At 33.8% G+C, this 25927-nt stretch overlaps 3 protein-coding genes and 1 long non-coding RNA gene across 8 annotated transcripts; 2 read left to right on the top strand and 2 right to left on the bottom strand.

The window, feature by feature from the left end:
• Window positions 1-94: 94 nt before the first annotated feature.
• Window positions 95-10331, top strand: LOC142544702 (uncharacterized). 2 transcript variants are annotated; one of them, XR_012820085.1, is made up of 5 exons: window positions 95-168; window positions 7808-7850; window positions 8518-8543; window positions 8628-8717; window positions 10181-10331. It is a non-coding gene; the product is annotated as an uncharacterized LOC142544702 (long non-coding RNA). The 2 variants fall into 2 exon arrangements; XR_012820084.1 differs by lacking the exon at window positions 10181-10331 and having other exon boundaries at window positions 8628-9025.
• Window positions 10332-11937: 1606 nt separating this feature from the next.
• On the bottom strand, window positions 11938-13065 carry LOC142544093 (protein PHYTOCHROME KINASE SUBSTRATE 4-like). The gene has a single exon (XM_075651178.1). It carries the CDS (start codon window positions 13063-13065, stop codon window positions 11938-11940), a length of 1128 nt encoding a protein of 375 aa, XP_075507293.1.
• A 1372-nt stretch (window positions 13066-14437) lies between these two features.
• Window positions 14438-16043, top strand: LOC142546232 (uncharacterized). Its single transcript, XM_075653830.1, has 2 exons — window positions 14438-15152; window positions 15722-16043. Exons 1-2 carry the CDS (start codon window positions 14487-14489, stop codon window positions 15887-15889), a joined length of 834 nt encoding a protein of 277 aa, XP_075509945.1. The 5' UTR covers window positions 14438-14486; the 3' UTR covers window positions 15890-16043.
• Window positions 16044-16463: 420 nt separating this feature from the next.
• On the bottom strand, window positions 16464-23162 carry LOC142546234 (protein ZINC INDUCED FACILITATOR 1-like). Of its 4 annotated transcripts, none has more exons than XM_075653831.1 (17): window positions 22712-23160; window positions 22042-22082; window positions 21549-21609; window positions 21367-21469; window positions 21162-21264; window positions 21032-21085; window positions 20881-20943; window positions 20398-20447; window positions 20218-20293; window positions 19861-20076; window positions 19411-19498; window positions 19138-19223; window positions 18945-19052; window positions 18638-18682; window positions 18440-18528; window positions 18102-18145; window positions 16464-16809 (listed from the first exon to the last, which is right to left on the bottom strand). In XM_075653831.1, exons 1-17 carry the CDS (start codon window positions 22869-22871, stop codon window positions 16661-16663), a joined length of 1536 nt encoding a protein of 511 aa, XP_075509946.1. In that variant the 5' UTR covers window positions 22872-23160; the 3' UTR covers window positions 16464-16660. The 4 variants fall into 4 exon arrangements, with proteins under 4 accessions (XP_075509946.1, XP_075509948.1, XP_075509949.1 ...); XM_075653832.1 differs by lacking the exon at window positions 16464-16809 and adding an exon at window positions 16873-17531 and having other exon boundaries at window positions 22712-23161; XM_075653833.1 differs by lacking the exon at window positions 22042-22082.
• Between the last annotated feature and the right edge of the window lie 2765 nt (window positions 23163-25927).

The raw sequence follows: 25927 nt of genomic DNA on the forward strand, positions 1-25927 counted from the left end.
GAAATAATAATGTAACAAATTCCTAGTCCCAACATGCAAACACCGACGTAGGTTTTAAAGCTGCGTTTCTATTTCTGTCACCCGATATAAAAAATATATTTCTCTTCGCCAAAAATCTACACATGAAATCACCGGTTCAAGTAAAATCAGCGCCGCCATCTGTTTCGGGTAAATTTTATATTGATGTCTGCATTTTCTTGTACAATTTCTTGCCATAAATTTCACTGGAATTGAATTCCTCGTGATAATTTATTTGCTGCCGCTACGAACATGGAATTATCAATCAAGAGCTACCCTTTTACGTCAATCGATCAAAAGATGGGTCTTTTTTTGTCTTTTCTTGGCTTTATTGATTTGGGAAATCCCTATATGGTGTTTTAGTCATAAGAGTAAAGATTATTAATGATACCGCTTAACTGTTGCAGGTTGGTTGAGATTTTGGGTTGTTTCCAATCTTGTTTGTAATGGGGCAATTGAAGAGTGAATAAGTGGTTTGTGTAAGAAATATGACACATGTTAAAAGAAATATCGTATAGGAATTGGCGACGGCCATTGCCTACGTATTTTGACGAAACTTGCGTACGCAACCTCAACTTTAGAAAATTGAGATGCGTACACGTTTCTTCTTTTGACATTCAGACTCCCGATTTTTCTAGTTGATGGTATGAGATACCTATAAATAGAGACGATTGAGGTCCCTAAGTACACACACCTCATAAGAAATATACACCATCTATCGAGAGGGTGGAGTTCTTAGAAGACATCGGTCAAAGGAAAAGCAAAGAAATACAATAATTTTCAATGGCCGGAGGTAACACTCGATTTAAACTTCAGCATATTATATATCATGTTTATATATACGTAAAAACATGATTTTGAGAAAAATTATAACATTTGGTATCAGAGCCGTGATACCTTTGCCTTGAAAATATTGTTTTCATATAATAAAATTTTGGGAAAATAATTTTAAGTTTTACGTAAGAAATTTGAAATTTAAAGGACAGACATATAATATTAAGAAACTTACCTGAGAATTTGTTCTCGGATGCACCTTGAAGTCTTGAAGATAAAAATATACAGTTTTCTTTATTTTTCAAATTTTTGAGGAAAGAAATTTTCAAGGAAGGTTTCTGAAAATTTTATTTCTAAGAGGAAGAAGACGATGCAGATGCCTTCATATTTGAGGCATTCAATTTGATTCAAATACACTGAAGGATTCATGTGAACATTAAATAAGGTTGATGAATTAATATTGTTATAGACCCACGTTTAAGACTTTGTCTTCGATCATTTGATTATTCAAGTAATTTTTTATTTTTTTAAAAAAAATAATTAAATAATGTGGGACCCACACATTATTTAATAATTAAATGATGTGTCCGATTTTTATTATTATTTTTAAAATAATAATAATAATAATAAATAAATAAATAATGATTAATGTGTTAATAAGTTATATGTATAATTCGGTATGCATATAACATTTGGTCAAATAATTTGTACACATTAAAATAATTTCAAGTTCGACGCATTTTCTAATACATGTTTAGAAATTATTTTTGCATGTTAGATATAATGTCAAATATTATGGATAAGTGTTTGATTTGTACATGCAAATTTAATATTATACTTGTATTTATTTTTGAAATTTAAAATGCAAATTGTATTGAAAAGTATTTTGGTAAATCAATATTCACATTATGTTCATATTAAATTATATTAAGTAGTTTATAATTTGAAATGAACATATTAAGTAAAATGTGAATATAAAATTATAAAATAAAATATTTCAGATATTCACAAATGAATAAATAATCCTCACTTTATCACTACTCTCATAAAAGAGAAAAACTGATGAGGAGCCCACATTTTCATGTAAATGTGATCCTCACTTTATCACTACTCTGATTGAAGAGAAAAACTGATGGGGAACGTATTTGTTCATATTAAGTAAAAATGTGAATATAAAGTTATTTAATGAAAAATTTTGACTTATAAAGATTCACATAAATATGGATAATTAAGTTGAATAATAATTATAAGGTGACGTGAGAAAACATGATCTGAGGGAGTTCTTCATAGATCGGTTTAAACTGCCTTGACTAGCCACTGATCTCCCTGAGGAACGTTGCTCTGTCTAGGAGTTAGGTATTTAAAGGGCCTTAGCCCTACCTATCTTTTCCTGGGAACACTTTTGGAAAGTGTTGATTGCGAAATAATTATTATATAAAGCATTAAGTAAAGTCAAAATTTTGTCCAGTGAACTGTATAATTTTAAATAATTGAGGAATAGCCACAACATCCTTAATTATGAAAAATTGTGCATTAAGTGGATTTGGATCACATAATGGACATCAATTGTAATTAATTATATAAACATAATAAATTTTACCCCACAGGGATTTTTATTATATTTATATAACTAATTAGGTTAAAATATCAAATTATATTTTTCTTAATTTACCCACAGGAGTTAAGGAAAATACATTTTGATAGTTTTATCATAAAGTTACAATAAAATCTTATTGAATTAAAATTTTAGCCCACAGGCAAATTTTTATGTCACTAGATTTTTAAAACATGAATTACATTGGTAAAACATGATATTGTCTCAAAATTTTAAGCATATGATATTTTGTGCAGTTATGCAACCTGCGAGTTTTTCTGATATGAAATGTGACATTCCCGAACTAAAAGGCGACAACTATAAAATATGGAAAGAAAAAATTCTTCTTCAATTATGATGGATGGATATTGATTATGTTATAAGGAAAGACGAACCATCTGCTATTACTGAAAACAGCATTCCGGATGATGTTGATCTTTATGAAAAATGGGAGCGATCTAATCGACTCTGCGTAATGTTCATAAAGACAAAAATCTCTGCTGGTATGCGTGGTTCTGTCGACCAGCATAATAATGTCAAAGAATTACTGAAGACTATTGATGAACAGTTTCAGTCTTCAGATAAGGCACTTGCCAGTACCCTAATTATGGAATTCTCTTCATTAAGGCTCACTAGTGTGAGAGGTGTGCGAGAGCACATAATAAAAATGCGGGATATAGTGGCTCGACTAAAGACACTTGAAGTGGAAATGTCTGAAACTTTTCTTGTGCGCTACATTTTATGCACTCCTCGACAACAATATGGACCCTTCAAAATTTCTTACAACACACATAAGGATAAATGGTCAATCAATGAATTAATGACCATGTGTGTTCAAGAGGAAGGAAGGCTGTTGATGGAAACAAGTGATAATGTCTTTATGACCACACAAGAAAAGTATAAAAAACAAGCCAAAGTCAAGAGAAAAGGGAAAGGAATAATTCCACCCCAACTTGACATCAAGAAAGAATCCAAGTGTTTTTTCCGTAAAAAGACGGGACACATTAAGAAGGATTGCAATAAATTTAAGGACTGACTTGAAAAGAAAGGTATTCCTACTTCATTTGTCTGTTATGAATCTAATACGGTTGATATGATTTATAACACATGGTGGATTGATTCTGGTTCTACAATCCATGTTACAAATACCTTGCAGGGTATGCAAAACCTATGGAAGCCAATAGAAAATGAACGGAGCATCTATTCGGGAAACAAGATGTCTTCGCATGTGGAGGCTATTGGGACTTGCTGCCTAGTGTTGAATAGTTGTTATATTTTAAAATTGAAAAAGACCTTTTATGTTCCTAGTTTTTCTAGGAATTTAATTTCAGTTTCAAAACTTGTACCCCTTGATTATTCATTTTAGTTTTTGGATAAATCAATAAATTTGTTTTATAAATCAAATTTTATTGGAAATGGTACAATGGTTGATGATATTTTTTCTATTTCTTTACAAAATAATAACACCACTATGCATGTTCAAGGAGGTATCAAAAGATGTGTTATAAATGAAGATTCCTCTATATTGTGGCATAGGAGATTGAGACATATCTCCATAAAGAGGATTAAAAGATTAGTGAATGATGGAGTACTTAATACTTTAGATTTTACTGATTTTGAGATTTGTGTGGACTGCATTAAAGAAAAGCAGACCAATAAGTCTAAAAAGGGTGCCAAGAGGAGTACGGAAATATTAGAAATCATACATTCAGATATTTGTTGTCCAGATATGGACATGCAAAGTCCGAAATACTTCATCTCTTTCATTGATGATTACTCACGAAACATGTATATGTACATGCTTCATAACAAAACGAAGCACTAGAAGCCTTTAAGGTTTTTAAGGCTGAAGTGGAGAAGTAATGTGGAAAACATATTAAGATTGTGAGAACAGATAGAGGTGGAGAATATTACGGTAGATACACTGAGAATGGACAGGCACCTGGTCCGTTTGCGAAGTTTCTCCAGGAACATGGGATTGTTGCCCAATATACTATGCCTGGTTCTCCTGACCAGAATGGCGTAGCTGAGAGGAGAAACCGAACATTATTGGACATGGTGAGGAGCATGTTTAGTAGCTCTAAACTTCCTAAATCCTTGTGGAATGAAGCTCTTAAGACAGCTGTGTATATATTAAACCGAGTTCCAACTAAGGCTATCCCAAAGACGCCATTTGAGTTATTTAAAGGTTGGAAACCGAGTTTGCAACATATACGCGTTTGGGGTTGTCCTTCTGAAATAAGAGTTTACAACCCACATGAAAAGAAACTGGACCCAAGAACTATAAGTGGATATTTCATTGGGTATGCCGAAAAATCCAAAGGGTACAGATTCTATTGTCCATCTCACAACACTAGAATTGTGGAATCAAGAAATGCAAAATTTCTTGAAAATGACTTGATTAGTGGGAGTGATCATGACATAGTTTTTCAGAATGGTCACATTAATGCACAACCCTCTTATTCAAATGACAGATTGGTCGTTATTCACACCCCTCAAGACCAAATGGGTGTTAGATAACCAGTTACTGAACTTCCACAAATTGCTGATGAAAATCCAGTAGATCAACTTGTTAGTGAAGAACAACAAGAAATTGTTGATCAACCAAACAACCTAAGGAGATCTACTAGAATAAGAAGATCATCAATATCTAGTGATTATGTTGTGTATTTACAAGAATCGGACTTTAACATCGGAGCCGAAAATGATCCTGAAACGTTTTCACAAGCCATGAGTTGTAATGAGTCAAAACTATGGTTTAATGCTATGAAAGAAGAGATGGATTCTATGGCAGTTAATGGAGTCTGGGATCTTGTTCAGTTGCCTGATGGTGTAAAAGCTATTGGATGTAAATGGGTCTTCAAAACAAAGAAAGACTCATTAGGCAACATTGAAAGATATAAAGCAAGACTTGTTGTTAAAGTATTCACTGAGCAGGAAGGAATCGATTATAAGGAGACTTTTTCTCCTGTATCTAAAAAAGATTCTCTTCGTATCGTTCTAGCATTGGTTGCTCATTTTGACTTTGACTTGCAACAAATGGATGTGAAAACAGCTTTTCTCAATGGAGAACTAGAGGAAGATGTTTATATGAAATAACCTGAAGGATTCTTCTCTAGTAATGGTGAGCAATTGGTTTGTAAGCTTAAGAAATCTATATATGGATTGAAACAAGCTTCCCGTCAATGGTATTTAAAATTTCATGATGTTATCTCTTCATTCGGATTCGTTGAGAACCCTATGGATCAATGTATATACCAGAAGGTCAGTGGGAGCAAGATTTGTTTCCTTATTCTATATGTAGATGATATATTACTTGTAACCAATGATAAGGGTTTGTTATATGAGGTGAAACAATTTCTCTCTAAAAACTTTGATATGAAGGATATGGGCGATGCATCTTATGTTATTGGCATTAAGATACATAGAGACAGAATTCGAGGTATTATATGTCTGTCTCAAGAAACCTATATCAACAAAGTTTTAGAGAGATATCGGATGAAAGATTGTTCACCAAGTATAGCTCCCATTGTGAAAGGCGATAAATTCAATTTGAGCCAATGCCCAAAGAATGATCTAGAGCGAGAACAAATGAAAAGCATTCCTTATGCTTCTGCTGTCGGAAGCTTGATGTATGCTCAGGTTTGCACTAGACTTGACATTGCATTTGTTGTTGGGATGTTGGGAAGATATCAGAGTAATCCAGGTTTAGACCATTGGAAAGCTGCAAAGAAAGTCATGAGGTACCTTTAAGGGACCAAAGATTATATGCTTATTTTCAGACGAACTGAGAATTTGGAAGTAATTGGCTACTCTGATTCAGACTATGCTGGCTGCATTGATTCAAGAAAATCCACTTCATGATATATTTTCATGCTAGCTGGTGGAGCTGTATCTTGGAGAAGTGCAAATCAGACATTGACTGCTACTTCCACTATGGAAGCTGAGTTTGTATCTTGTTTTGAGGCAACCTCACATGGTGTATGGTTGAAGAGTTTCATTTCAGGGCTTAGAATTATGGATTCTATATCTAAGTCATTAAGAATATATTGTGACAATTCAGCTGCTGTTTTTATGGCTAAAAATAACAAAAGTGGTAGTCGAAGCAAGCACATCGACATTAAGTATTTAGCCATACGAGAACGTGTTAAAGATAAGAAGTTACTTATCGAGCACATTAGCACTGAATTGATGATTGCGGATCCTTTGACTAAGGGCATGCCACCATTAAAATTTAAGGATCATACAGAAAGAATGAGACTTGGTTCCTTTATGTAATTTTGTTGTAAGAACAAATTAATGAAATTATGATGTGATATTTTCTCATATTTTTTTGTGCACACATTCATTGATTCGAGAAATATCAATAAAGTTGGACCTCGAATAAACATAAGGTTTATTCATTAAGTTATACAGATTTGAGATACATAATGCAATGTGATACATGGAAGATAATAATCGTTTTTAGATGACCTATCGCCATGATTCATGTATTTTATTTTCTCCTATGGTAAATGAGATATATGTGTCAAGTGGGAGAATGTAAGAAATATGACACATGTTAAAAGAAATATCGTGTAGGAATTGGCGACGGCCATTGCCTACATATTTTGACGAAACTTGCGTACGCAACCTCAACTTTAGAAAATTGAGATGCGTACACGTTTATTCTTTTGACATTCAGACTCCCGATTTTTCTCGTTGATGGTATGAGATGCCTATAAATAGAGACGATTGAGGTCCCTAAGTACACACACCTCATAAGAAATATACACCATCTATCGAGAGGGTGGAGTGCTTAGAAGACATCGGTCGAAGGAAAATCAAAGAAATACAATAATTTTCAATGGCCGGAGTTAACACTCGATTTAAACTTCCGCATATTATATATCATGTTTATATATACGTAGAAAACATGATTTTGAGAAAAATTATAACAGTTTGTCCCATTGATAAGAAGTGTTCCCTGTGGGCAAGAAAGTACATGGGTTTTTGTATTTGCAGGAGATGTGTTTTCATTGGCATCGGGCTTGATTAGTGTGATAGCTGGTGTGTGGCTGAAGTACCTCAGATCATCAGCAACTACACGAAAAAATCTGCAGATGGACTCTCTATGGCATTTCTTTTGACATGGATAAGTGGGTAATTCTTTTCCATTTAATGGAAACTGTTCTCTAGCTATGATCGGATTGTTCGCGAGATCAACCCGGGATTTTTGAGTTTCCACAACCTTATGGGGCCATGCTGATGCAATTTGTGCAAACAATTTTTTTAGTGTAGTTGAGGACAGAACCGCGTTTTGTACATCGCGTCTTGTTTTTTTTATCCGTATCGAGGATCATTGCAGCATAATAAGCATGTTTTCTTGTGGTTATATGCAAATCTAGTGACTGGTTCCCTGTCAATCGCTTCTTTTTGCAGAGATTTATTCAACCTTTTTGGCTGCATGCTAGAACCAGCAACTGTAAGTTGTTTTACGAGTAATGCTGATGCATCAATACATATCAGAGAAAACCTGTGCTTGTTCTGTCTTAGAAATTGTCTATGCCATCCATATGCCGACACAAGTTAGCTGTTAACATACATTCGGACTGCCTCTGACCATGTCACATTCTTTTGCATGAATGAGTTTTCTAGGTTGTGTTGCCAAAGATATACAGGGATGAAAATCAGTTTGCTTTAGATTTTTATGTTCGTCAAATATTTTGTTGAGAAAGCAAAGGGCCTCCGAGTTACTGCATAAATAACTATTTGTTTCATGTTTATTTGGCTCTACAAAGGGATGGTTGATTCGGCAATCAATTCAAGTTAGTGAATTTGTTCATGTATTGGGCCATATATCTTCACTTTTCTTCATCTCTGAGCAAACATGTTATCTTGTTCTCTAGTAACTTGTTGGTATGCTGCCTAAATCTTTACAGCGTTGAACTAGTACTAATTTATCTTCCAGCAACTTATTAAGAACAAACCTTTGGAGTAGTACCTCTATATATATATATATATGTGCACGATATTGACCAAAGTTGATAATTTATCGAAATTCTGAATATTATCGATTTGTTAATCTGTTCTGTTGAGTTTGTTTTTCCTAACTTAACATTTTGCATCCTTGACAACACTTTTATTTGCAGCTTCCAACACAATATTATATGGCCTGGTAAGACATCATTCTAATTTCAAACTTTAAATTTCTAACTTTATATCAGAGTTGATAAGTGAGGTTTATACTAATTTGTTATAGATGTATATTGCAACTACCTTGACGCTTTCCACATAAACAGTGTGCAATAGGCATAACCCACGCCTAAAGTCCAACAAAAGGAGGCAGGAGGTTAGAACTTGTAAGATGTGTTACAACTAAAGCTTCTTACATTGATTCATAATTGTGTGTGTTATAAAAATAGAATTGTACTGCAAGTACTTGTCGAAATTTTTAATCGTGCTTATGCTTAATATCCCGTGATGGTGGTTTGGTCTGCTAATCAAGAAAATGGAAAATGGAGGGAGTTGAATATGGATGACCCATTTTGGTTTGGTAGGATAGCCTGGATATCTGTGGTTGGCACACACAAGAAATAGGAAATGCAGGATACTTACACAAATATGAGATGATGACAATAAAAGATGTCATGCAATGAGTAAAGGAAGAAATTATTAGGCTGCAATTTAGGTTCTTTTTGTTGTCAAATTTCAGTTTTAAATCCGCTATCTTTATTATTTGTCATTTTAGTCTTTTTTGAGGAGGAACTTATGTGCCGCTAATAAGATGTTGATGTGTGCAGGGTGTCACATCAGCATATCCGTTGAAAACTTACTAAAATTTAAAGATACAAAACTAAAGACTGAAATTTGACAAAATAGAATACCAAAATCACAAATTAACAAACAAAAATTGCAGTTTTACCAATGTTAGGATCGACTATGCCACTCGCATAATTAATGTTTTGATATGAATATTCTTTACAAAACAATGAGATGATTGTTGAGGAGCAACAGTTTTGCAAAAGTAACGTATAGCCAAAACAAGATTTGTGGTTGAAATGAAATATACCGATACAAAATATCGGTCTACTTGATAAAATAATTAAATCGTTAACTAAATGTAATAATAATACTATTTCCAACAAGGTGAAATAGAAACAGCCACAAGCTTTAAATATGGTCACTTCATACGTTTATTAACGAATCAATAAGTTTATTCTATTTGATTACTGAGCAACCCACTTGCCTATTAAACTAAGTAATTGAGTATTTTAGTTAATTTTCATATCAAATTTATTGATGATTATATATCCTCCTAAATAATATTTAAGGGCATATTTACAATTCACATAATCATTTAATGACTTAAGTGCATTCAAGAAAATAACCGTAGCTAGAATCCGAACTTTTCTATTGTTGATTCATGATATAAAATCATATTTCAATAATCATATTCTACTTAACATTTAAATATCATATTAACATATATCTATATATCTTAGAATATGAGAAGTCATACCTTCTATCAAATCTAGTTGAACAAGAGGAAGATTATAAATTCAGCTCAACTCTGAAAAGGCTTCATCGAAATTTTGAAGAAAATCTATCGATGTATAATTGATTTACATTTTGAAGAAAATCTATCGATATATATATATATATATATTATGAGTTGATTTACATTTTGTAATTTATATAATTAATGTGAAATAGATCACGGGGGCTCACACTGTTTTTTAACTACTAGTAGTATAGATTAGTAGTCAAAAAGCATGGAAAATTCTCATTTAACGTCTTTGTTCATCTATGCAGATCAAAAAGGGAAGTGCCAAGGTTAATATTACTTTTATTTATCCTATGTAGCAAGTTTTTATATCTTTTGAGTGTAATTTTAGTCTTGTAAATTGGACAAAATCCAGAGAATCGAATTTATCGGATGAAACCAAACTTTACAAGTCAAGTAACTAAAACATTTCATCCTTTCGTACTTATTTTACAGATTTCTCATCTTTTTCAATCATTTCAACAATAAAAAATTGTCTGACTATTTTTTTCAACACTTGTTTTCTGTTACTATAAAAAAAAATTATTTGACCCCCTTGTTAATTTGTTTATCAAGAAAAGAGAGTACCAATTTTTTTTTTAACAACACACGCGGGAGGGAAGATCGAACCGAGGAACCGGCTAATCCGACAAGAGGTGAGACCATTGGGCTACAAGCCCGATCTCAGAGCACCAAGTTTCAAATAAGCAGAAACAAGAAACATAAACAAAATGAAAATACTATTGCTCTTGCAAGAACCGATTAAACATTTGAATGCTGATAAGTTCTCTTTTTTGTTTCTTTTTTACAATGGTCTAATGTCAGGGGCTTAACCCGTTAATGTTCGTTTTTGCTCTGGTTGGCAATGCTACATATGTGGCAAGGTGAGTTACTGCAGCCATCATCCTTCTACACACCATGTGTAGTATTTGTTCAGTTCTTATAAAAGATTAATTTGAGCAGCTGAGGGAGGGGCAGTAACCCCCTTCAATCAAATGAGGCTCGAATTTTTATTTGTAATTTTTTCAAAAATTCAAGTTTCGTCCCCTTATTCCAAATCATGTCCAGGCTTGCAGTCGAATTCTTATTTTGTATATTGTTCTTTTTCAGCATTCTTGCTAAAAGCTTGGACTGGTCGGAAATAAGACCAAACCTGCCGTGGCTGGTGGATGCATGCTTCTTGAAACTTTTGTATCCTTTAATACACATCCTCACTACTATGATTGCTCTTTGTGCCCTGGATATAAACGTTTATTCATTAAAACATTTAATTTTTTTGTCAAATATTCTCATAAAGTATTAGTATGAGAAATGGGTATTTTTGGGGAGAAATTTTGTATATTTCAGAAACAAAAATTAGATATTGTAAGGTCTCTCGCTTAGTACTATAGTATAAATATTGTATGCAAAATATAAACTTTTGGGAAAGGTGAAAATAATATTTTGTTATCTGATAAAACGATCCAAAGTTTATTATCATATATTCATCTAACATAATCATTATTTTTACTAACCTTTTACCAGTTTCAGAAAAATAATTTTTTTATATTATATCATATCACATTATAGCACGATACAATATAAAAATATATAAGTACTTAATATGACATTACAATATTAATCGTAATAACATTTTATGTGATGAACTACCTACCTACCATAATAAAATACATTTACTCGAAAGGTCACAAGTTCTTAAGCAGCAAAAGCAAGAGTAACCGCTCCGTTTTAGAGCCTCCCTGCCACGGTCGACCCTCGGCCTAAGACGAAATCCGGTGGCCTTGTGAGTTGTGCCACACGCTTAACCGGCTGCGGCCCCTACGCTCACCGCTTTCTCTTGACGGCACCCCATTAGAAGCAGCCCATTTCCCTTCCGCCACCCGCAGTGGCCACCCACCTCCTCCTGTTTCTGCAGCGGTTCCATGATATCGGCTTTGCAGATTTCTGAGGTGGAGGCTGAGATATTGGTAGTGACACTTGCCTTGTCCAGGCCCTCGGCCGTGGCCACGCTCCAGTCAATGCTAACTTAACTCGGTGCCGCGGGCGGGTAACACTCAGAAGCCGAACATGGCTCGTCCAGGCTCTTCATGTCAAATTCAACCTTGCGAGTCACATTAATGCCTTGCGCGGATATTGCAATTCTTCTCGCACTAAATGTAGGATGTTCCTCCACTGAATAATCCCTTCTGCAGTACATTGAATTACACGAAGTTGGAGCTGATAAGCTATCGATCTCGAATAGGTCCGAGCTCGCATCGCTCCCAATATCATCATCTATGTTCGTTACACCCACGATTGGACTTCCTCGATCAAAAAGGCCTGCTCGACCACTCACCAGATTCATCGGTCCTAAGACCGATGACAGATCAAGAACTGTACGAAAAACTTCCAAAGACTTGCGGGGTGGATCTTCAAGAGGGCTAGTATTCGATTTTCTCCCGAAATTCTTCAATGCAGGCATATGATTCTCGTTATCCCGGTTAGAAGTGCTTACTATAGGGAACGAAAAACGCCTCAATTCTTCGATAAAAGGCCTCCCTTTAGCTGATACACGCTGTTTGAGTGCTTCTTGTGTGGTCTCGAGATTGTTTTCTTGCGAGAGCCTCTTCTGTTGGTGATTTTTTAATAAGTCAGAAGGCAAATGGTTGTCTTCATCATCGATGTTCTTACCAGTTTTGAATTTGAACGAGTCCAGCACTGTTTTTTCTGGCTCCAACTCAACCTCCTTAACCTGGACAGCTTTCTTGCCAATGCAGCAGTTACCCTTTCTATCCAAAAGCCATTTCTTGGCAGCAAATGTCCTTCTCTTGCGATCATTCGAAGGAAAATTCTTCAAAGAAACTCCTGTGGGATTCGACATCAACAACCCGGTTCGACTATTCCAACTCGCCTCCGATATAGATGCCGTAGGAGTAGCGTTGAAAGATCTTCTCTGTGGGAAATTCCTGCAATATCCATCAACAGAAGAAACTGGTGACGGTACCCTTTGATCATCAGTAACCAAATCGTGAGACTTCTCTTCTTTCTGCTGCTGTCTTCCGACCTCTTTCGGATCGTCGATTCCACTGAAATACATGCGTGCGTCAAAAATGCTCAGCTCGGTGTCATTAATGGAGAATCCGCTCTCATGTTGTGAATTTTTTACAATATCCATATTGGGTTTCATCATGAGGTACGAGGTGAAAGATACATCTCAAAGCTAGATATATTTAGCGCAAAGGAAGTATACCGAGGGGGAGTTTCTTTAGAGGTAAACATTGGCCGTTAACGTACTGAATTGTGCTTAAGTTTTCTTGGTAAATTTGCTGCTTTTTGAAGGAAACTCAAACTCCTACCATGGCCTTGGCTATTCATAGATCTTCTATATATATGTGTACACACACGTGGATATAGACTCCAAATACGCATTTTGCGTCTAAAAAAGTTTACTATGAACACCAAATCTCAAAAAAAAAAAAAATTCATGACAAAAATGTAATTTCCTCGTTATTATACTAACATTGAAACCCGACTAAATTGATTGATTAAATCACAATGAGGAAACATATCGGACCAATTTTGTTATTTTCCCATAAATATATAAGCAGACAAGAGTTGGGCACATGTTGCTCAATTATGTTCACACAATGAGATCTATCTTGAAAATTGTTGACTCATTATCTTAATTTTTTGGAACAAATAAATCATTTTCTGGGAATATTGATATCTAAATAAATTTAAATAGTAGTATTTATGCATTCATGTGTTGTTTTTCCATCAATTTCGTGCGCATAAACGAACAATGCACTCTGCGTTTTGCATATATCTATTTATTGTTGGGAAAGTAAAGTTTGAAAGTACTCCTGATCGAACTTCGTTTCTGATTGGATGAAATAAGGGTGTTAGATAATATAAATTTAATTTGAAATTTCAATTTTTTTCTTGGAATTAGTGGTTAAATGTATTATTGTTACTACCATATAGTAGATATCTCGAAAAAAGATAAATATAACCCGTTGGATATATCGTATACGGACAATGTTAGACGATTCAACCTTATTCATATTTACAATAATAAATTAATATTTTTTAATGAATAACACAAATTGAATATATGTATCACAAAATTAACATGTGAAACCATCTCACATGAGTTTTTGTGAAGGTTTTTATGATTAGGTAAACCTTGTTACGCTTTTGACGACCATTGAAATATATTTTTCGGGTGATTGCGGCCTCTAAATTCTAATCTTTAATTCTATAGGGTTAAATAAAAAAAAAATCTATACTTTTTTTCCCCAATAATATACAACAGTGCATGATTGACTCATTTCATATTAAAAATAATTACAATGGTTACCTTAATTAGCATATCTCAAAATATGCTTTGGAATTGATAGATTTAAATTATTCGATTTCGAATTGTTTTACTTGGATTGAATAAAAATCAAAAGAATTCTAAAATACTATATATGAATTTAAAGTTGAGTTAGTGGACTGAAACCTAGGCCCGTTAACCATTCTTCTGAATAAAGTCCATTGTTCCTTAAGCTAGGTTTTTACTTGCAACTCCTCCTATCCCACAAGTACAAGATAATGGCAGAGAGAGGCGGAGGAGATCGTGGCGGTTTTGGACGTGGCTTCGGTGGTCGGGGACGCGGCGGAGACAGGGGTGGCCGCGGGCGTGGAGGCCGCCGGCCGCGCCGCGAAACGGAGGAGGAGAAATGGGTGCCAGTGACTAAACTTGGACGATTAGTGAAAGACGGGAAGATCAAATCTCTGGAACAAATCTACCTCCACTCCCTCCCAATCAAAGAATATCAAATAATTGACACTCTCGTCGGGCCGTCGCTGAAAGACGAGGTGATGAAAATCATGCCGGTTCAGAAGCAGACTCGGGCTGGGCAGAGAACCAGATTCAAGGCGTTTGTGGTGGTTGGGGACGGAAACGGGCACGTGGGATTGGGTGTGAAGTGCTCGAAGGAGGTGGCGACTGCTATACGTGGCGCTATTATATTGGCCAAGCTGTCTGTAATCCCGGTGAGGAGAGGCTATTGGGGGAACAAGATCGGGAAGCCGCACACTGTTCCCTGTAAGGTGACCGGGAAATGTGGTTCTGTTACGGTGCGGATGGTTCCGGCACCCCGAGGGGCTGGTATTGTGGCGGCGCGTGTCCCCAAGAAAGTGCTCCAGTTTGCTGGTATAGATGATGTCTTCACTTCTTCCCGTGGATCGACCAAGACTCTTGGAAACTTTGTCAAGGTCTGGACTTTTACAGCTGATAGTCTCTGTGATATCTTTGTTTTCTTGCATAATCAAGTTTGTGTATGTTTAGCTGCATTCAACATAATATTTAGTATTTACTGGCGCATAAAATTGTTTGGTTTTTGATTTGTATTGTTTGGATCTAATAATTGATTATCATTTCATTTAGCTTAGACCGTAGGTGAAATGGATATTAAGAATACAGAATCTCTTGAATTCTAATATTACTAGTTTGCCTAAAAATATGGTACATAAAACTCATCTTAGCGATTCCTGGTGTTATGTAACATGATACTATGCATACCAATAATCGATGAAATTTGCACTCTTAAAATGTTTTTGAGAAGTTCTCTGAAATGTTTTTGAGAAGTTAAAAATTATATATTGGTTTTTTTGGGCTGGGTTTGATTGCACAAGAGTTTTGGGTTTTCTGAGTTTCATTTCATAAGCATGTACATGTATATATTTGGTAGTTTGTGTTCAAATGTGTGAAACCTGCGACCAAACCAGTGAGTGATACATGCAATTCATGTTGTGGTATTGACTGAAACACTCATTCTTTGCAGGCAACTTTTGATTGTTTATTGAAGACATATGGCTTCCTAACTCCCGACTTCTGGAGGGAAACCCGCTTCACAAAGTCGCCCTTCCAAGAGTACACTGATCTATTGGCTAAGCCCACGTCCAAAATCATCCATGTCATAGAGGACAACGAAGCCCATGCTGTTATGTGAGGATGCTTCAACTTATATATTTTCCTAGTTTTGTCTTCGGTGAGTTGAAATCACTTTTGTTTGTGAACGGACTGCTTTAATAAATACACTCGACATTTTTACTTTCTTAAATCTTGAACGATTCAAGTTGTTATAAATTAAATTTGTCTGTCCATCCCTGTAATGGATGTGTTTCCTAATCACGACAACTATGGTGGAAACAGTAGCAATCAACTCGGCTGGAAGATCGACTTGAGCTCTGTTTTAATCGAGTTCAAATTCTAATTCAGTCAGAAATATGCATAAATTGATCTCTCCTTTTCTTTTATGTTTATGGGCGTGTACTAGACTTAATGGAGTGACCTCTTTCAAACAAAAAATTATTACATTATACAAAATCGTACGACAATGCAAATCATATTATCTCAAAATTCATCGAATTGTGACCATCACTCTAAAAAGTTCAAGAAATGATTTCCATTACTTCAATTACTATTTTCTTGAGGATCGTGCAAAACCTTTTATAAGATTATTATCATATAAGATAACAAACTACGGGCGAGTTTAGATACAGAAACTATAACAGATCTTTAAATGTCGTGGATTTGAAGTTACTGATCCAATCATACGAGGATAACATCGATGCCAATGTATGTAATATATGTTTCAACATGATTCCAATTTGTAAACATGAATTCAAATTCTTAATGATCGAAAACTCGGATGCAGCCATCCACAAATTGAATCTTACTATTTACAATAAAACGAAGGCATAAATCCATCTCAATGAAATCAATTTCCGATTGATGAACTCTCTTGCGTCTCAGGGTCAGATTCTAAATTTGAAACCTTATCTTCGGGTAAGACCAGAAACGGTTTGAAGGTCATCACGAGGCCGATAAATTCAACTACATTCAGTAAAAAGAAGACCATATGAACACCTGCATTACAACACAGCAGACTGTCAAAAGTCGGAAACTAGAAAACACAAAACTCATTCAGACCTAGTAAACACCAGACTGATTAGAACCCAACCTGGCCAAATCTTTTTTATTTTGTACATATTTAATCTACTGTAGGGAAAAAATGTTCAGATCAGTGAAGAGTTGTGTGAAGCAATGTAAGAGCACAATAAGACCAACTTAGCTTTTTATTCTAGTTCAAGTCCCACATAAACCTGATAAACCCTTATATTATTGACAGTACCTTGAGTCCCAAAATGACTTTTGGCACTCGGAAAAAAAAGAAGATAATATAAAAAAACACAGGCAATGCTATGCAAGTTCAAGGTAACCCGAAATGGATGGGAATAAAGATTCTTTTTTTTTGGGTACTCCCGGGAACAAATCCAGTGGAGACGGGGGGTAAGGCCTGTAGCTCAGAGGATCAAAGCACGTCGCTACGAACCACGGTGTCGAGGGGTCGAATTCCTCCTCGCCCAAAACCGTCCCAAAAGGAAATATCTTTCCCTCTGCGGGTAGGAAAATCATGATTGGAATAGCAGACCAAAAGCTGTGAAACTTGGGTGTGGCTTTGGAATGACTTTTTCTTTTTATCTATCGTGAATGACGTACTCATTACACATAGTATGTCCCCGGCCATCAGCGTATTCTTTTGTTTTAGTCCCCATAAATCTTCTTCAGCTAGGCTTGGGTAGAATAAGCTAGCAAGTACAAGTATTAGTAGCTAATAAAAATGTCTACCTTGTCATTAATATGTTTGCTAGCGGTAATTGTAAAATCTCGTGAGAATATATAACATCATTCATGCATAGCTAATATACCTGAGAATTATTAATTTGCTAGTTGTAAATAACCACAGGGCTGTAGAGCAAAAGATTATCCCGGATTACACTAAGGTATTGACGATCATTTTAAAATCTCGTGGGCACTCGGAAACACAAGAACTAAAACAAAATAGGAAAAACACGGGGTTAACATATTAAAAATATTTGATTTGAACTATTCTCACTAGATGAAAGTTTTAGCAAAGCGACAGCTATTTGTTCATACTATTTGTTATAGAGTCGAGTCATATTTTCGATTCTTAGGTGCAATTATTTGAATGAAATTTATTGAAGAACAATAATTCCTCATGCTACAAGAACAATTAAAATGTGGTACTTGAATTGTTGTATAATTTAAATTATTTAGGTTGTATAATTATCACCGACTGTAACTATTGGTTAAACAGATAGCTCTTGATCCAATAAAAAGAAATTAAGACTTTGTACCTGGTAAAAAGTTTGTGTTTCGGCGGAGTTGAGCCCATGAGAGTCTGTAGTTGGTGAAAACCATTAGTAATGTGATACATAAAAAAAAATGATATTTGCAGAAAATTTAAGATACGTATAAAAAGGGGTTTTCACTTTAAATAGTATCTCGAAAAAAGTTCATATTTACGATGACATGTCTGCACACAAAAAGATTTAATACTTCCACCTATGATTAAAGATATGGGTTTTTTTTCTAGAAAATTCAGAAGATTTCACAGACCAAAAGTGGCTTTCTAATGGCCTTTTGTTTAATAGAGAGATAATAAAAACTAAGTTCATAAAAAAGAGTAACTCACAAGGAACCCCCAGCAGCAGGACCAACTGCTTTAAAAAGAGACATGGCAGACATAGATATGCCATTTGCAGCTCCTCTTTGTTCTTGAGGCTGAAATTAGTACCAAATAGGTTTTAGGTACTGGAATTTCATCGATTCAATATGCTTAGGTGTTCAAAAAAAATTTTAAAAAAAAGTACAAGAGAAAAGGAGATGGTACCACAGCTCGATTTTGCATGACTAGCAGACATGTCGTGATGGATATCTGTTTACATTTATAATGAATCAGAAGCAAACATTACATAAACATAGCGGGAAATCATTCTCTTAACACATTTTGGTTGTTTACAATTGGTTAGATGATATTTGGATAATCTAAACTAAATTATGTCTTCTGTAAATGAAGTTCATATATAATGCAATCTTTGTAAAGCTCTCATATAGTTCATCAGTTGCAATTTCACAGAGAAAGACCTGACCATCTTGACTGAAACAAATAAACGTGTCAATGAACAATGTGAACTCACAGAGAGAACATTCTTCAACATGGAAGCGCAATTAAGCACAAGCAAAAGAATCAGACCGGATAATCCCGCTATAAAGGGATAACTCGATAGCAATGGTATCGTGATAACCTATAAAGAGGATGATTACAAGGGTTAAAAACCAATATACTAAAAGAAAAACATGATGAAATATTCGATTTTATGACAGGCCTACAGCTCCAATTCGAGAAACCATGATGGTGCCCAATGTCTTCTCCACCCAAGTATATAGAAAGAGCTGAAAGATAAGCATACCAAATCCTGAACGATCAAGCAAAGGTAAATGACAAATATCAACCAGCGTAAATTACAGTAAATGTGCAGACGTCATCGTAAGTGGAGGAAAAATATGATTAGTTCACCATCACGGATGATAAATAAATTGCAAAGCAAGGTAAGAACTTCTTACCCTGTCCTAAAAACTACCACTGAGGAATAAACCATGTACCTGTTATGGCAAGAACAACACCAACATCTGAGGTTGTAAAACTCAATCCTCCTAACTTCCTTGGGCTGACAGCCCACAATGAGAATATCTGAAATGAACAAGGCTATTGAAATAGAAGCTATAGAGAGCAATATATTTTGTCAAGCATAAAAATAGATAAAAATAATGTTTGCGTATAGATCGTTAAATGATATGGTGCTTGCCATCGTCACACCATTTATTTTTTGGAAAAAATTTCGTAAAGCTAGGATAGCTTACTAGTTAATCAAGTGACTGATAATATGATGCAAGTGTAAATAGTACGAATGATGAAAAAATAATTATCAGACTGCAATAAGGAATAGCGACGAAAGGATACAAAGTTTAGAAACCATGAAAGCAAAAAATATGCATTAGATAGTGGCTAAAACTTTAGTGAGAAGGCAAAAAGAAATGGAAAGATAAAGATACCTCAGTGTAGGCCATATCATGAAGTTGAAAAATACAATACACCATAATAGCAGATAATAACGGCCAGTTTTTAAGAATACTCCTCTTCTTCAACAGGAGGCTGCCTTCGGAACCTTTGATTTTATGTTGCTTAACTGACTTGTAGGAATTTCCCTCCAAAACAGCTTTCCCAGCATCTTGTTCTATGTTTTCTTTATGATGAGTGTGCATGGTTTCCTACAATTATCCAATATTTTTGCCAAAATAAACAAAATTCAGGAATCATGACTATATGGATATATCTTCCCTAGCGAATGTTCACATCTTGAGGAAGATGAAAACCCAGGTAAACAGATAGAATAAGAGAGAGAAACATACGGGAAGCCAGCAAGATACAATTGATGCAACCAACGCAAAGACTGATATTGTAAGACAAGGTAAAAAATATGGAAACCTGCAATAAGTGTTCATCGATAAAATGGTAAATAAGTTTGCATCAATACACTTAGTAAAATAGAAATAAACAAATACGCCGTTAAGCAATATAGTTTGACTTACCTCCCAAAAATAGATTCCTTAGAAAAGATGTGGGGATATTTCTCTGCAGGCTGAAACCAAAACAAGTGAAACAAGTAACTCGTATGCTATTTATCACTCTTTGTGGAGGCTGAAGACTACAAAATGAAATATCACGTATAAATTTGAAGTCTTAAGCTACCAACTTAGATGGAATTAGGCTAAGCTAAGGAAAAATTATTATGTCAGCTGTGGTGGTGTAAGATATGTTAGAACTAATATTGGTTATTATCTTAAAATCATTATATATCGTCTTGGTATAAAATTAGGACTTTAAGCTAATTAGATGGTTTTAGTTAGGAAAAGTAACCTTGTCAAAAAAAAGTTAATAAGTCAAGTATTTTGTCAGCTACAATTTTGAATCAAATCAGTAAATCCGTTTATCCAAACACAACTTTAAACATGAAATTCTGATGAGAGAAATACTGTCCCATTGATCCTCAAGAAGCAGAGAAAATACTGTACCTGAGCTAGAAATCCTCCAACAGCTGGACCAATGACCAAGCCAATGCCCCAAGATGTGCTAACCTATAATCAACCATGTCAGGGAGCCGAATCATCATAGTGAAGTTGACAAAAATTGCTGTCGAAGAATGAAAAGGATTAAATGCCTTACAACTGACATCCCCAAAGCTTCTTGTTCTTTACGACAAATCTCAGAAGCATATGCCTGGATCAGTCGGAAATTGAAATAAGTAAATATAATTGCCACATGAATTATTATGACAAGTCATTTACAGACATACTCTCATAGGACCAAGTATTCCACACAAACTTCCAAGAATGAACCTTGTGCTAATTGCCATCCAAAAGTTTACACTCAGTCCAAAAAGTGTGTTGAGAATAACCCTGAATTTTACCGAATTGAAAAAGAAACGATGATGTCAAAAGATAAAATCATAGAGAACCACAGCAAAGGAGAATAAAAACAATAAGGTTATTGACACCCACACTACGATGGTACCAAAAAGTATTATTGGTTTTCGACCATATTTATCAGCAACCAGTCCCCAGAGAAGAGAAGTCAAGGCTCTACCCAACATGAACGAAGATCCTTCAAGAAACAGTACATAAATGCCAATTGAAAGCTGCCACAATGGGTGGTATATAGCACCTAAAACAAAGAAACTAACCAACATATCCAGCATAAAAACTTATATCTTCCTCCCTTTTTGCAATATGGAAGTCCCTGATCTGCGCTAAGTTGAAGGAGAAACGCTCAAAATTGAACCTCTTAGAGGAGGCCAATAATCTAAGGTAGTCTATAACCGGGGAAATTGGTTAAATAACCTCGGTCAACTCTTTTTTTAAGAAAATGACCTCCTCAAGTGTATTTTAAATACATTTGAGGAGGTCATTTTCTTAAAAAAATAGTTGATCAGGTTTAAAAAATAAAATATCCCATAATGGCGCACGAACAAATTAGCATGAAAATAACCAGTAAAAAACTATATAGAAAAATGGCCAAAAGTTTGCTGCAGGGAAGGGTGTGATGCGTAAAAAATTCAAATGGTCATTTAAGCCAGGCAAAAATACTCCATGAAGTCGAATGCACATTTGTTTTTTGGACGAGAAGATCCTGAACTTACAATTGCAACAAGAAATACAGGAAGTCAGAGCATGTACCATAAAATAAAGGAACGGAAAGAGAGATGATATTGGCAGAGCTGCAATGACACCAGAATAAACTACTAAATTAGAAAGGTTAAACTCAAATTCAGAAAATACGATATCAATAAGTGGTAAAACATTTGTTAACAAGAAAATTAAACTTGCTCGGTCCTGGTTCGCCAAACACACATAAATCAAAAAATCTAGAACCTTTAGTTGTCTATACTTTAGTTCATCGCACGCAGGAATCTTTAATTTAGTCTTGGGTGACAGTTATTCTACTCCTGGACTATCCAATCTTAAGCGTGCCTCATTTTAATCACAAATATGGCAAAACAAATCGGGAACCCTGGACTATCCATCTTAAACGTGCCTCATGTTAATCACAAAAAAGGTAAAAGCAAATAGGGAACCCTTGATGATTTGCTTCAAGGAGAAAACTTCAACCTTGTAAGAACAAAAATCTCCCAACATAAACCAAAGTTACTCAAATTCTCAACATTTCTTTAGTTTTTTAGGATGCAACGTCAAAAATCAAATTAAAGCACAAACAAAATAAAACCATAGTAATAAAGAAAGACAACCAGCCGATTCAAAAGGGATTATTCTTTCTTTATACCTCGTAAATAATTCTTGAGCATCAAAAGCATAATACTTCAACAAAAAAAGAAAAACGAAAAGAAACCTGCACAAAGGGTGACAATCCAAACATATGTCAGGTTCTTATACGGGATCCGACTGTCTGATTGCTTGAACTTCTCAATCTTACAACCCGGGCAATCATCGTAACATACGAAATCTTCTTGTTTCTTGAGCAGAGGTTCATGAGCAACATGCTCCTCCATTCCCACGTACGGCTCTCTCTCTCAGGTCAGACCTACTTTTCAAGATGCAGACTTTGTCAACTGAGAGCAAAAGGACAAAATTTGTATCGGAATCGAAAGCCCGCGTCTTATGTCGTATTGGGCCACGTTTCATCATGTTTCCGGAAACCCATACGTAATTTATAATCTTGATAATGGATATCGGAACGGGATCGAAACTGTATTAGTTTAATTATAGATAAAGACATGCGAGAGAACAGGCGAATTCGGACCGGCTGCCAGGCAATATCCGAGAAACATAGTATAGCTTAGCAGCTGTTCGTTGTTGGAGGGGTATTTTGTTATTAATATTGGTCAATCATTATTTTTTAAAATGATTTTTATTATGTTTTTTACGATATAATACGAAATATAGTTGGGAAAATTTATTTTTTAAAAAAAATAATTGATCATTTCCATATTCTCAAATATACCTTAGTTGGATTGGAGCAAGACTCCAAACGTGAAAGTGCTTGTAAGGTTAGATTTTGTCAGGTGGTCTCTGGATCACGTTGGACGTCAACATATACAAGATATTTGCTGGGATTCCGGGCTTTAATTTTAAGAGTATGTATCTTGTAAGACGGTTTCACGAATTTTTATCTATGAGATGAGTCAACATTACCGATATTCACAATAAAAAGTAATACTCTTAGCATAAAAGTATTATTTTTCATGGATGATCCAAATAAGAGATATGTCTCACAAAATACGAATCGTGAGACTGTCTCACACAATTTTTTGATTTATTTTAAATACTTGTAATGTGCATAGATTGAAGGACTCGAACACATTCGATTTGTTAGATCTGTTAATTTTAACGAATTTTAAAGTTACTAATTATTTCATTAATAGTAGTAAATGTTTCGTAAGATGACTTATAATATATTTGGCACGTATCGAAGTCACAAGTTTAAAACAAAATCTCGGATTTAAAAATAATTGTAATAAAACTTATCAGCAAGTTCAAATAACAAATAAATTAAATAATATTGATTTCGAATTCAACAAAAGTAGGTATTATCATAATAGCTTTTCGAAAGAAAAAAAAATTCATAAACCATTAAAAAATATTTCATATCACCTTTCGAGTTTCGATGAACTTGATTTGTTTAAAAAAACAAGTCTTAATATCGATATAATTTTCTTGTATATCATTATAAATAATTTATGTATAAGGAGAGCCTTTGTTTATTTTATTTTCTTATTGCATAACAAATTAGTCAAAAAAAAAACTTTTAAAAATTATATTTTAATTTTCTTTCTGTAAAATGTAAACAATAATTTGTTAAATTGACTCGACACTCGACACATTGCAATAGAAATGTATAAATTACAACTAAAAAAATATCTTAATGAACATCAATTTACTACAATTATTATTTTTTTATTTATAAATCCGATTTTTTACCTGTAAAAAAAAACAAAAAAAACAAACCTGATATAATGACATTCTTAAAAATCGATTACCAATTTATTTATTTTTTTTAAATCTATTTACAATCTTATTCACTTCATAAATAAGTTCCACCAAATAAATTTTTTTGCACACCAGTAATGATAAATAGACAAATTATTAATTTAATTTTAATTAACTAAAATATCTATATGAAAAAGTATGTCTGGGCTTCAGACAGCATCGGACGTATTCCTTCTAAGCTTTACTTTGACTAGTCTATTAATTGATCATTAGCAACCCTAGCTTGTCAAGTAATTTTCAAAATGTTTTAATATTTGTTAATTAATATGTTTTAAATAAGAAAAATTAAACAAAATGGATAAATTAATTTGATAAAAAGGTCTAAAAAAAATAGTTATTTTTAAGTGTAAACATAATGAATACTTAAAATCAATTAAACAACCCGTTCTCACGTTGTGCAAATTATTATTTGTTTGTAATATTTTTTTGCACTGCGTAATTTTTGCGTAAAAGTACTATAATTGTATTTATAAAATAAAATAAAAAAATCGAAAATTTTTTATAAGATTTTTTGATAAATAATTAGGAAATTATTTAATCAAGATGATATTAGTTATTTTCGAAACTTATGGTGTATTATAATTATTTCGTGGGTTAGGACTTAGGATTAATGTGATTATTATTCAAATCTGGAATAAGATCGGTGTATTTCATATCTTAAATTGTGTTTGGCTGGAAGAATTTCTGACTATTCTAAATTGGATAAATAACTTTTCTATTTATTAATTATATATTATTTTAGATGTAAAAAGTCATAACTAAATTAAATATTTGAGAAATTATTATTTTTACATATAAACATCATAATTAAACTAATTATTTGAAATTTGAAAAATAAAAAAATATGATTTATATGGAACATATAATATTGAATATATCTATACTATCTTATTAAGTTTGAGACACTTAGATTAACTAACTTTGGTGTCATGGTCTGTTTTAATAATTATATATATTAATAAAATGTTAATAATTTAATGTAACTTATATGTAGTTCAGTAAATAGAGTTATTGTTTTTTGGGTTTAGGTTATAAGTTCAATTCTCACTGAGGTCATTTTTTTATTCTTTTATTTTTCAATTTATTTTTTAATTTTTATATCAAAATTATAGTGTAGTCCCTCGCTATTTCTTATAATTATATTTTGATCCTCATTTAAATATAAATCAAATGAATTATAAAAAATAATATACAAGCACGCAACGCGTGCGTCGGTATACTAGGTATATTATATGCACGCGAACGTGTGCGGTTATATTAGTTATCTAAATACATCTACCTAATGAAAACCTCCAATCTAATTTCAATCATATTGAATCTACCATATTAGAGTATTTTTTTAATATCAATTAATAATATTATATAAAATTATTAATAGATAATTTTGTCCACCTAACTTTACAGCTCTATATAAATAATATGGTAATGATAACATTATGATTTGTTTGGTTTAAATTTTACGCAATAGAAATATCATTATATATACATCAGCACGCAGTTGTGCCCAAAATAATGAGAGTGCAATTGTATCCCTAGACTAGTCTAGTTGCTACGACAA

Source organism: Primulina tabacum, chromosome 5 (genome assembly GCF_025594145.1).
Source record: "Primulina tabacum isolate GXHZ01 chromosome 5, ASM2559414v2, whole genome shotgun sequence".
NCBI lineage: Eukaryota > Viridiplantae > Streptophyta > Magnoliopsida > Lamiales > Gesneriaceae > Primulina > Primulina tabacum.